Source organism: Thermobia domestica, chromosome 10 (genome assembly GCF_964235325.1).
Source record: "Thermobia domestica chromosome 10, izTheDome1.hap1.1, whole genome shotgun sequence".
NCBI classification, from domain to species: domain Eukaryota; kingdom Metazoa; phylum Arthropoda; class Insecta; order Zygentoma; family Lepismatidae; genus Thermobia; species Thermobia domestica.
Genome location: NC_137463.1, coordinates 34,111,545 through 34,124,545, shown reverse-complemented (window position 1 = coordinate 34,124,545; position 13,001 = coordinate 34,111,545). Strand labels below are relative to the sequence as shown.

Below are 13,001 nucleotides of genomic sequence, written 5' to 3'. Positions count from 1 at the left end.
TATCCTATTTTAAGTGACACATACATGAATTCATGAATGACGTAGTTCTTTCACCAGAAATGTACTTCTTATAATCATTTATTGTAGGAAGAGTTGAATTCTTGGGTGCGAATTCATTTTAGGAATTCTTAATTGCTATGGGTATAAATACAGCATGTGGAGATATGCCATAAATAGACAGGCCAGAAAGCATCAACTAACTTGTGCTAGGGGGCCACTAATAGCACGAATTGTATATAATCCGCATAAGGTTAGAGCGAAGTTGGTGAGTTCGCATGGTAGCTCCGAGATGTGTTCGTGGGGAGAAGGTGCGTCAGTGACATAGGTATACGCAAAAGCGAGGATGCTAGAAATACACCGTGTTCCTCATGTAACTAGATGGCTTATGTGTCGGAGAATTTTATCGTTACAATCATGACTTAACACACTGCAGTAACATAGGAATTCAGTTCATCCTGGCTTCCTTATGGACTATTACATGGTGAAAAGCATAGACTTTGGAGTACATTTCTTCACATTATTAGGAATGTAAGAGGTAAGATCCCATATATTCTGATTACTTATAACATTTCATCTGTAAATTCTACAAATCAATTAGGATAGAACCTATATTTTTTATTGTTTTAATATTTCAAATTCTATTGAAATCTTAAAAAAAAGTCAGATTACAGAATTTCTATAGAAAAATATTCTTGAACATTACTTTATTTAACATAAATGAAAGAAAGAGAAAACTTGACACTTTTTAACTTGAGATATAAATTCTAATCGATGCTGAACTGAACTAAAACGATCCTTCTCTGCTAGTTGGAAATTCCAGTTAACTTGAGAACCCAGGCCCATTGGGAAGCAACTTCTGACATGTCAGGAAATATAACTTGAATTCCATCTTTGACATGCTTCCACTGAAAATAGCAAATGCATCACTAAATGAGTATTATATACAAATATATTCAATAACTATTCTATTTCAAGTTTGCTAATGCAATAGTAGCTAAAGTTCAATAACACTGATCAACAATGATTTTTTTATGAAACAAGGTGTTCAATATAGTCTTCGAGCTGCTGATAGTTTTTGGTTCTGCACACTCAGATTTTGAAATAATGTTAGTTATAGTAGATTTTGGATAAAATTTTAAGGAAATCACAGAACTGCAGGTTTGAAACCCCTGTGCTCGTTTCCTAACTATCCCAGAATAATAAATTATACATCGTTGGGAAGCGTATGGAACATAAATTCCAACGGTAGACATTTAGGACCCATCGCGCTCAATTTGTAGAAGAAGATAAAAAATATTGAAAACTGAAATAAACTGTTTTTTTTTTTCAAGAAATTTATAAAAGTTTGCAAACTGACTGTCACGCTACGCAAACATAAGGTCAGTACCTCATACCCATACGATCAGGGGAACTATATTAGACAATCAGAGAGATAACTCAAACACAAGGGGAGTAAAAGAGTATGAAAGTAATTTTTTTAGAAACGGGAAAATTTCATATTTGGAGAAATTGAGAAAATTCTGCATAACTTGCACTTGCAATATTTACACATAAGCTCAGTAACAAATACCTCATTTATTCAGGTAAAATACTCACAGATGTTACCTGAACAGAAGTTCAGAAAATTTTGTTAAATGAAGTTACCATGTATGTAAATTGTTAACGATTGTTTTGTAAAATTTCAGCTTTTTTCTTTTTTTTTCTTTTCTTTTCTTTTTTTTTTTTTGCGGAAAGAAACATGTTCAGAATTTCTTGAATTACACCCAATATTCCAATTTGAGAGAAAAAGTGCCTATTAACGTCTGGCAACATTGTATTTTCCTTCCTTCCAGCCACCCCTTTACTGTTGCTCAGTTGCCTGCAAGTTTGAGCTGCCGCAGGGAGTTTGTGCTCGTCTTTCTATCGTGTAAGTGTTTTTGTGACTGTCACAATGCCTCGAGATTGTGTAACCGCCCAGTTAATTTTTTGTTGTCTGTGGAGAATACATAGTTAAGGCTGAGGGATAAAAAATAACACTTGGTGAAGAAGGCTTACGAACTATACTTCGACAGCAAAGTTGATGAAGATAGGCAGTGGGTACCTAGTACAATATGTAATAACTGTGCTTCGCTTTTCCAGTCGTGGTTGAAAAAAACGTCAAGCTAAAATGTCATTTGGTGTTCCGATGATGTGGCGGGAGCCAGCCGACCACGTAAGTGACTGCTACTTCTGTGCTGTAAACGTTCAAAGCATAAAAGGAAAGCACAGAAAAAAAAATAACTATCCTGACAATATTTCGTATGCGATAAGACCTGTCAAACACAGTGATAACGTTCCGGTTCCTGTACCTCCAGCAACATGGCCTCTGGAATAGAACAAAACAAACATAGTTTCTTCGGAGAGCACAGCATCAAATTTTGAATTTGAAGAGAGAAACAAGCCACATTTTGTAACACAAAGTGATTTAAATGACTTTGTGCGAGATTTGGAACTAACAAAGTCTCAGGCTGAAATTCTTGGATCCAGACTTAAACAATGAAATTTACTTGACGTAAGTGCCACCGTTTGTTCATTTAGTGTTTTTTTCCACAGGAAGATACATTTTGTTTTGGTTCTGATGTTAATGGTTTGTTTGCTGCTCTTGGTACGGCACATGTGGCACAGGAGTGGAGACTTTTTATCGACTCCTCAAAGAGCAGTCTTAAGGCTGTTTTAGTACACAATGGCAATATCCTCCCAACTGTACCAATTGCTAATGCTACACAGGTGAAAGAAACATATTATATCATGAAACTTATATTGGAAAAAGTTCAGTACAACGTTCAGAAGTGGCACATTGTTGCTGATTTCAAAGTTATAGGCATACTTACAGGACTACAGAATAGATACACGAAACATTGTTGTATCTTATGCGAATGGGACTCTTGAACCCAAGATACTCACTATCAGAGGAAAGAATGGCCAGGACGCAGTACAATGCAAATAGGTCTTAAGAATGTTGCAACCCCCCTCTAGTTAAATCTGAAGACATATATACCTCCCTCTACTCCATATAAAACTTGGCCTTATAAAATCTTCAGTGGCTGCAATGGACAACAGCTGAGCTGGATTTCAGTATTTGTCACGTAAATTTCCGAATCTCAGCGCCAACAAAGTGAAGGCTGATGTGTTCGTCTGCCTCCAGATAAGAGATCTAATGCGAGACCATGACTTTGATGCAGCGCTTAGCCCTCTTGCACTGCAGTTTTAGGTATCATTCAAGAGTTTATGTTCCGTTTTTTAGTCAAGACAAAGGCTTAGAACTACAAAACACCAGGCAATTCGTGGATAATTTGTTGAATAGTTACAAAAAGCATGGGTGCAACATGTCGCTGAAAATTTACTTTCTACACAGTCATCTAGACTTCTTTCCATCGAATCTCGGCGATGTAAGTGATGAGCAAAACCAAAATTAAGTTCAGATTCGTTTTCAGCAGCTCGAAAACTATAAAGAACACTAGCTTTCATAAAAAAAAAATGAAGTTGAATTTTGTCGAACAGTGTAATGAGAAATTTAATTAAAAATAGTAATTCTTCAGATGAAGTTGATTTCGTAAGTTTATTATTATTTCACGCGATTTATGAGATTGATCTGAAAGTATGAATAAAATTTCAGTGTCCACAACATGAGATGTACAACTCATCAAACAATAACTATATTTCAGGTGTGTCAGATAAAACGTCCAGTGCTTAAATCGCAAATATAAAAAATAGTTCGAGATAAAAATATGAAACAAAAAGTGAAAAAGAAAAATGTCAGAGGTGTCGGATCAAATAGGATGGTCTGCATGTTCTACAGCGCTCCAATTATGGAGACAATCTAAAGATGGAATTAGGAAAAGAATATGAAATCAACTTATGGATATGAAAGTAAGAAAGGAAGGAGAGAGATTGATAACAAGGTGGGACAGAAAAGAATGCTCAGGCGATGTGTATTGCCACCGAAGGAATGATGTAGCCATGTTAGAGGAACTTCATTAGAAATATGGAGAAAAAGCATCAAGATGATAGACAGTGAAAATGAGAGGAAAAGGAAGACATAGGGAAGTTCCATAATTTGTTACTGCACAATGGATACAGTAAAGCAAAGTTGAAGGAGAGGAAGGATAAAGAGTGAGAGAAGAACAAGAAGAAAAGAAAAGATGTTTGAAACACAAAGCTCAGTAAAAGATGGAAGTCCTGAAGAGAAATAGGAAAAGGAAGACATAGGGTAAGGACATTGCCTCTATTGAAGAAAAAAGGAGTAAGGACATGCAGGAAAGAAGGTAGGAGAATATTAGATTTAGTAAAAAGGAAGACAGGAAGAGAAACGAAGATTCCAAAATGCGAGGAAGGGGTAGTGTATGGAATTATTTGTAAAGAAATGAATTACATAAGAGAAACAGGAAATAGGTTAGAAGAAATTATTAAACAATATAAGGGTGATGTTAGATTAAAGAGGGGTAATACGTAGTATATAAGCATATGAGACAAACAGGACACGGAATAGACTGGGAAGCTATGGAAGGACTGAAAAGTGAAAGAAGAAATATTAAAAGAAAATGGAAAGAGGTGGAATGAACACGAAGAGAAGAGGGAGAGAAACTCATGAATGGGAATGGTGGGCGAAATATCCATGATTTGTGGGAAAAGGATTTTGGATACAACAGAAAAGAAATAACACATGTATATTCTTAATTTAAAGTTTAGTGAAAGTTTAGAAGATACTGTTAAAAGTTGAGGTATCTATAGAGTAATGAAGATGTGCCATTTCAGTTTAACATTTTTTTTATTAAAGTGCATGTTTGAGGCATTAGAAGTTTAGATTTGTATCCAATCAATTAAAATTTATTAATATTGAAAGGAAGAATCTCATTGGTTCTTAGAAACGACCTTCTCTCATTTTCTGAGACATACAGTGAAACCTGTCTATGCTAGCCACCATTGGTTCCATCGAAAAGTGGCCAACTTAGACAGGTGGCCAACTTACAGAAAGTAAGTGTGATTTATGTATTTTTAGAATAGGATTTCTAGTATTACTTGATTGCAAAATTTTAATAAGCAGTGGCACAACAGCTACTTATAAATAAGGTATATAGAGTAATCATAAAAATATACAGTACTAGAAAATATTACTATAGTATGTAATATTATTATAGTATGTATATGTGCATACCTTTCTCTTCCTGAAAACTAGTCTGATATATTGGATTATTCGGATTGAAAACACAATAACACAAACAATCATGAAGTAGAAGCGTATGTACGCAGTTTATTGAAATTGGTATTATAGCACACTGAGTTATTCAGATTGAAAACAAGAAAAGCTAAATTATAAATTGAGAAATTCATATGCTATTTATATTACTTCTTTTCAGTTGTTACCGAATGGTGGTATTTGTTTTATTCTTTTTGTCATATATGCACATTCTAATATTGTAGTTAACTACCTCTTGTTAATGAGTTAGAAGTGTTTCCCTCGGAGCAAAAGATGTTTTGAGAAAACCGTGAGGTAATTCATATCTCAAAAACTCCGCTATCTTTTGACAAGCCGACAGGTGCCAATAGTTGACAATTGAGATGGTTAGTTTTAACCTTGAAAATTTTCTGGAATTACTAACGCTCCCTCACTGATGAGAGGAGCTGATATAGCTAACGGTTTTACCAAAACAGACAGGGTAAACAAATACGTACAACCATTTCCTGAATTCCTGTACGTGCTTTTTCTTATTCACATTTTCCTTCACCACCCCTTTATCAGGGTAGTCTTCTGGCTATTGACCTCCAAGGGCAAATCGCGGGAATCCTTGCATCTTTTCTCCAGTCACAAATACAGAACATCTGCCTCTCATATGGGAATTCGAAAGAGTTAAGAAAAATAACAAAACTATATTTTGCGTGGCCAAGATACGCAGGTAAATTTATCAATATCATCATAGGATAAACATTGCTTCAGTGTGGTCAACTTCCAAGATAGACAGGTGGCCAACTTATAGAGTAGTAAGTAACGAATGTCTTATGGGAAAATGCAGGTTCAAGACGAACTAGGCCAAGATAAGCAGGTGGCCAAGTTGACAGGTTTCATTGTATAAGCTTTAGCATTTAAATTTTATTTCATAATGTGTCTGATGAAGGCAATGTTACATTCCAGAAATTGTAACACTACTATTATTAAAAATAATTTGCTTCGATGAAATTTTACTTGTGTTTAATGAAAAACTTTCTCGTATAAGAATCTTTTTTGTTTTTTCAAGATCCTTTCAGTAAGGTATCAAGTTACATAGCCTACTTTACAATTATAGGGGCCGCCATGGCTCAGTGGCAGTATGTGCTCACTTCTGGTGCTTGAGCTCCCTGGCTTGATCCCAGCTCGCGCTAAGTGGGATTAGTAGTGGACAAATGCCGTGTGCGTGGATTTTCTCAGGGTTTTCCTACTTTCTTCATTCCACCATTTCATCTATTCTCATCATCACTATCTCCCTTAGCCTTGGTGTAATTGTGGGGCGTTAAATTAGACATTCAATTTCATTTTTTCCAATTTAAAATTTTCGGATGGCTCCCATGATAGGAGGTTCTGTGGGGCAAGAAGAGCGTTCCATTCGATGTGTCCTCTAACATTTTCCTATCTCGTTTTTGCTTCATCCTACTATGATGTAAGCGATTTATCTATATATATAAAAAAGGAACAGCTATAATGCACACGGATATATCTAAGATAAATCCTTTCTGGAACGGTGTTCCGTTCCAACTAAAGCATTATTTATGTCTTCAACCGTTTTGTTTTACAAGCACTGGATGTTTGTCTCAATATCTTAAACATCGTACATTAAGATACAGATATTCCACTTATCTCTTAGTGGAGAAAACATTAAACGTATGCCACGTACGCTGAAATTGAAAATTGTAATATAAGCACATAATAATATTAGTACATTGTTACCTGAAGCTCTTCACCATAACCTAACATAGTTATGGTTGTGGCTGAGGTGGTTTGTGGAGCACCGAGTAACTGAGTTCTTCCTTGTGGCCAATTTAGCACAATGGCATAAACATTGTTCGCCTTCTTTGTGTACCTAAAAGGAAATAAATTGTAGTCTGTAAAGTTATGCACCATCAAATATTTATAAATACGAAAGCGGAGTAAAAAGTTCTCTACCTGACAATGAAAGACTGCGGCTTTCGGTTCAAAAATGATTTTATTTTTCGACATAATCTCCCTTAACTTCAATACACTTTGTCCAGCGTTTCTCCAGCATCAGTATTCCTTTCCGGAAGTGACAGTTTGGAAGGTTGTGAAAATAGTCATCCACGACCCTCTCAACTTCTTCATTCGATGTGAAGCGTTTCCCAGAAAGAAATTTCTTCAAGTTTGGGAACAGATAGAAGTCCGATGGTGCCACATCAGGATAATATGGGAGATGGCCGAGCAAATCGTACCCCAAATCCCGCACTTTTCCCTTTGTCAATTCACCTTTGTGCACAGGTGCGTTGTCCTGGTGAAAGATGATTTTCTTCTTCAAGTAAGGCCTCTTCTCACGAATTTTGGCATCCAGCTGGTCAAGAAGGTTGGAGTAATATTCGCCTGTAATTGTTCTCCCTTTCAAGGTAATCAATTAACAGGATCCCTTTCGCATTACAAAACGCACTGGCCATGACCTTTCCGGCCGATACGATCGTCTTGGCTTTCTTCAGCGCTGCACCACTGGTTTCCACCCACTGCTTGGGCTGCTGTTTCATTTCTGGCATATAGTGATGAACCCATGTCTCATCCATTGTCACAAATCGCTGCACGAAATCGGTCGGATCCCTTCTGAATCGGTCCAAAGATTGTTACGAAAATAGTTTTCGCATTTGCTTTTGGTCGGCAGTCAGCAAATGCGGCACCCATCTTGCGCAGAGCTTTCGCATCCCTAGTTCTTTGAGCAAGATGTTTCGCACCCGTTCCTCCGATATCCCCACACTCTCAGCTATCTCACTTACCTTCACTCACCTGTCGTCCAACACGATATCATGCCCTTTTTCGATTGTTTCTGGTGTGTTTGCGGTTTTCGGCCTTCCTTCACGTGGGTCATCTTCGAGGGATGTGCAACCACGTTTAAATTCAGCTGCCCACTTTTTAACGGTTGACATGGAAGGAGCAGAGTCCCCGTAAACTTTTGTCAACTTCGGAAGAATTTAAGTAGGAGTTAATCCATCCAAAACGAAAAAATTGATTACCGCACGATATTCAAGTTTATCCATTTTCACAACTAACACGCAAGACGTATAACTGCAAGAATGCCTGCACACAAAGTACTTGGGAGAACAAGTTGACACTTGTTATATGAACAACTGAAAAGCGCCTCCAGGCAGGAACAATAAAATTTTGCTGATTGGAGTGCCATCTCTGGGTCAGGCAGAGAACTTTTCACCCTGCCCTCGTAATAATAAACTTTCTATTTAACAAATTTGTTCTAACTGAAGCAAGCTTCTATCATTTGAGGCGGCATGGCTATATTTGTCTCTTCCAGTATAACTTCCTTAAAATTTAGCTAATGTTAATGAAACTTGGTATATGTTTTCTTGAGGCTCACGAAATAGGCAAACTGGGATTGAAATCAGTCAAGAACAATTTAGTTACCACAGCTTGGAACTTTGTGCTAAATGCTTTGTGCTAACTATGTAGAAAATGTGCTAATAAAACTATATTTTACGGTAGTTCTTTTTAGTTAAAACGATTTGATATTTATTATACATGGAGTATACTGTATAGAATATTTTTGAATCAAGATTATATTTTTTATCGCAATTTCATGAGATTATCTTGCTTTCGTAGCATATGATGTAGTTTTTTTTTTTAACACAATCACAAATCATCCATTAAGCTCCAACTTTACGCTTTTCCTCACCTACCGTTTTAGCTTTGAACGTATTCATCCTCTTTCCAACAAGGGGAGAATCTGCCTCAGTGTGAACCTGTGACAATTGCATTTGTGTGAATATCGTATTTTCATCTGAAATGTAGGTTCAGTATTTGAAAGATGTCTGTACGAGAAGTCAGTACAAAATGAAAATATTCAATTCCGCAAAAGGAAGTATGCGTAAGAAACAATCACGACACACTCTTCCATAGAGTGATCACAACACCCCTTTACCCCTTATGTATTACATAGATGTTAATCAATACTTATTTCTTATTTCATTGGTTTATTCCGTATTTGCAAGATCGGGGACTACTCGGTCGTGTATGGTTCCAGCAGAATAGAGCACCAGCCCATTATGCTATTACCGTTAGAGAATATATCAATGAGGTGTTTCCTGATAAATGGATTAGATGTGGTTCTGTCCATTTACTTGCACCTTTGGAGTGGCCACCATGAAGTCCTGATCTGTCATCTCGCGACAATGCATTATGGGGGTTCATTAAAGAAAAGGTTTTTGCCACACGTGACGAACTTCACGTTTTTGTTCGACATGCATTTACTGCTATCACACCAGCAATGTTGAGAAGAATTTCACATCGTACATGGAGGAGAATCATACTCTGTTATGAAAACGATGGTGTACACATACTAGATAGTTCAGCACAATTTTAAATTAGATAAATTTTACAATGTGAAAGTACGAGTATTTACTCAGTAATTGCAAAAGAAACGACTTTCCTTTTTTCTGCTTACGTTCTTTAAAAATTAACAAAGTTCCTACTTCATTAGCACTATAACAGAATATCGTATTTCAGGTATCCACTACTATAAAACAAAATAATTCCTTGGAATACATTCCTTCCACACGCTGTGCGAGAATCGGAAACAAAGGATCTTAGGAGGCTGTTAACATCTTTCGCCAATGATGGCAGCAAACTCTCCTACATTTTAAATTTTAGGAATGAAAGCAGGGGCGTCATTTCAGACTTCGCTTGGGGGGGGGCAAGAGCACCACCGACATAAGACTTTCATGTTTTGTACTAGTATATTAGTATACAAATGGTTAAAGTATATGTGGTTCTCAAACTCTTGGGGGGAGGGGGGCAATTGCCCCCTCCTGCCCCCCCTAAATGACGCCCCTGAATGAAAGTATTTGATTTGAGAATACCGGAAGAATATTGCAGTATATTTTATGTGAGCACACTATAAAATTAAGAAATGTTTTACTTACTTTATTGTTAAATATTGTAGCTATAAGTTATCACCATTTTACATTAATTTATGTCAACATTAAGCTACTTTCTGAAGGCACTTGCTGGCAACACTAAAAACCAGCAGCGACATAAATTATTTTAACTGTAGTCATGGTGGTGTATTAATTTGCAACCTAATATAGTTAGATGAATGTTACTCGATTGGAAGTTTTGCGTACCATATTCCGGGATAATGCGTATCATTCTGATGTGTCCATGGTTGAGTATTGTAGATCGCGTCTCCATTGACACGAAGCCATTGTCCCATTTGTCTCAACCTCTCTTCGTAAATTGGTGCGATTTTCCCATATTTTGTTGGCCCCACGTTCAGTAACAGATTACCTGAAATGAAATAATATTTATTTGTCTTTGGTTGTCATTATCTCCTTGTGTCGTTCCTAAATTTCTTGAGAATCTAAGTTTATTTTACAACACTTGCTAGTGCTACGAAATGTTATGAAATATTTATGTGGCTTCTACATTTTAGGTGTTTACGTTAATGTGCGATATGGTTTTATGAAATTATTACATAATGCATTTTGAATGTATATTATCGGGGACTAAATAGTTCATAGGCCAAAATGGGACATGGCCAGGGGAAGGCAGACTACCTTGGACTACTTTTATAATGAAATAAAATCAACCATAATTTATTAATTGAAACAGAAAGTTACATATTAATTTATAGTAATTATTTTATTATTTACACTTCCACTAAAATATTGATTATTCATTTCATTGTCTCAAATTTTCTATATTATTGATATTGAAAGGGTGGCATTTTTTAATGGTCTAGGGTAACCCAAATACGATAAATTATTCATTTCAGCTTTGGAAAATTCAAGATAGCTAATAAAATTCCACTGACCAAATATGGTCCTGCTTATTATTCAATAATGTCCAATACCTGGAAAACGCTATATCCAGGGGTGCCCACAAGGGGGGGGCTATGACGCAAACTGCGTCATTGAAATATTTAGGGGGGTTAAAAATCTATATAAATATGTTTGAAGGGGTGCAAAAATTAATCGAAAAGATTTTTTTTCATGGAAGAACACCTATGGATAGACAATTGCGGGGGGTGCGTCATGGACATAAGGGGGGGGCACCACTGCTATATCAATTGATAACATTTTATGAATGAGTTGTGCAACAATATTATGACGCTGTTCTTAAACAAATATTTTAAAGAGTATGAAAAAATACGGTAGATAAGGATGAGGGCTCCTGAGATGATTATTTTCAGAATTTGTTGACGTAATTAGAAAGGCTTACTTTTTTAAGACTTAGTTCTAATCTTTTTTTTTTTTTTTTTACATACTTCATATTCTTTTTTTAATATTGACATGAAAGCGCAGTTTGTCTGTATTCAACATTTTCGCCGGCCCGGGCCATTAGCAAATGCCGCCCCCTCAATGTCAGTGTTTGTTACAAATTTTCTTCAATTTCCAGAACTGGATTGAAGTTTAAATCCCCAGGCCATGACCCCTGTATAAATACGACTCTGCCTGAAGGATAATACATTTAAAGTGTCTGTTCTTTGCTTTGTTGTAATTCTTATATTACTGGTACATAAACTCACTGAAAAATATAGATTTTAAAGACCGCTTTTTACTTACTATGAGAATTTAGAACTTTATTTTCGCAAACAAAACTCTAAATGAGCTATCTTTTATGTGCTGTCAAGTATATACTTAGCTACTACTAAAAATTAAAAAGAAAGAATAGAAACAGATATAGTAACGGAGACCGCCCACTGCATGAGCGCCGCTCTACTGAAATTTGAGAATACATAGCTTTGTAAGTTGTTGTACAGATACATAATAGCAATACTGATAGTATGGATTAAGAGCTTAAATTTTATATGGGTCATAAACATTTTTCATTATATACCTAGAGTCTGTGAAGTTTTTTGTAAAAACACTGACACAAGAGTTCAATGTACTGTAAATCACTAATACGTTTATGCGGCTATATTCATGGAGGCTTAATTCGCATAATAAAGTTATAATTTATTATATTAATACTTGAAAATATCGTAAGAAAATCGATTATTAATATAATAATTTACAATCTTAATATACTCATGAAGCTTCCATCAGTACAACTGCATTAACGTATCTGTCGTTTACATAGAGCTTTTACGAAAAAAATAAAAAATAAAAAAACAAGACCTGAGATTGTAGAATGAAAAGTATTTATAGCAAAAGTTACAAAGAAGCTGGTAATCTAGACTAGTGTACTGATTCTTGTTCCCGTTTAATTTGAAATTTTTGTTTTTTTCTTTTTCTTTTGGCTTTCATGTTTTGTTGGTATAACACAAAAATTAAATATAAAACTTAAAACATAAGTGTGCGTTAAAAATAAAAACAACTTGAATTCAATACATTAGTACACTTCACGGAGACTAAATTGTAATTTACAATTTAGTCTCCGTGAAGTGTAGCCCTTGAGGGGAAAATCCGGAATATGAAAATACTGTTTTCACTGTCAAAGCAATACACTGGTTAAAAAAAAAAAAGTCTGCGGCCGGTAATATTTTAATGGATTCTAAGTATATTGCGTACGCTGAATCCAAAAATAACGTTAGTTTTGCATAATTGGCTCTAGATGTTGAGATAATGGGCATCAATATAGATGTATCATGAATGAAATATGACATGTATGTCGCTGCTATGCGGTAAAAGTTGTGAAATTGTAGACATAATTTTGTGCTGAATTTGACTTGTCATTACGACCCAGATGTTTTTTTTTTTTTTTTGCTACATCTGTGGCGAATACTGTCAACCAAAACAAAGGAGGAACATCACTGACTTCGTCAAGCAAGCATATTGTGCTTATTTTGGTA

General features: G+C 35.7%; 1 protein-coding gene across 1 annotated transcript in view; it reads right to left on the bottom strand.

Annotated features, from left to right (window-relative positions):
- Positions 1-631: 631 nt before the first annotated feature.
- LOC145662426 (alpha-L-fucosidase-like) overlaps positions 632-13,001 on the bottom strand; it is a 101,108-nt gene continuing 88,738 nt past the window's right edge. Inside the window, exons 7-9 of the mRNA XM_081727988.1 lie at positions 10,333-10,495; positions 6,938-7,070; positions 632-905 (exon numbers count right to left, since the gene is read on the bottom strand). Coding sequence (XP_081584114.1) covers positions 804-905; positions 6,938-7,070; positions 10,333-10,495 — 398 coding nt within the window. The 3' untranslated portion in view covers positions 632-803. The remainder of the gene's footprint in view (positions 906-6,937; positions 7,071-10,332; positions 10,496-13,001) is intronic.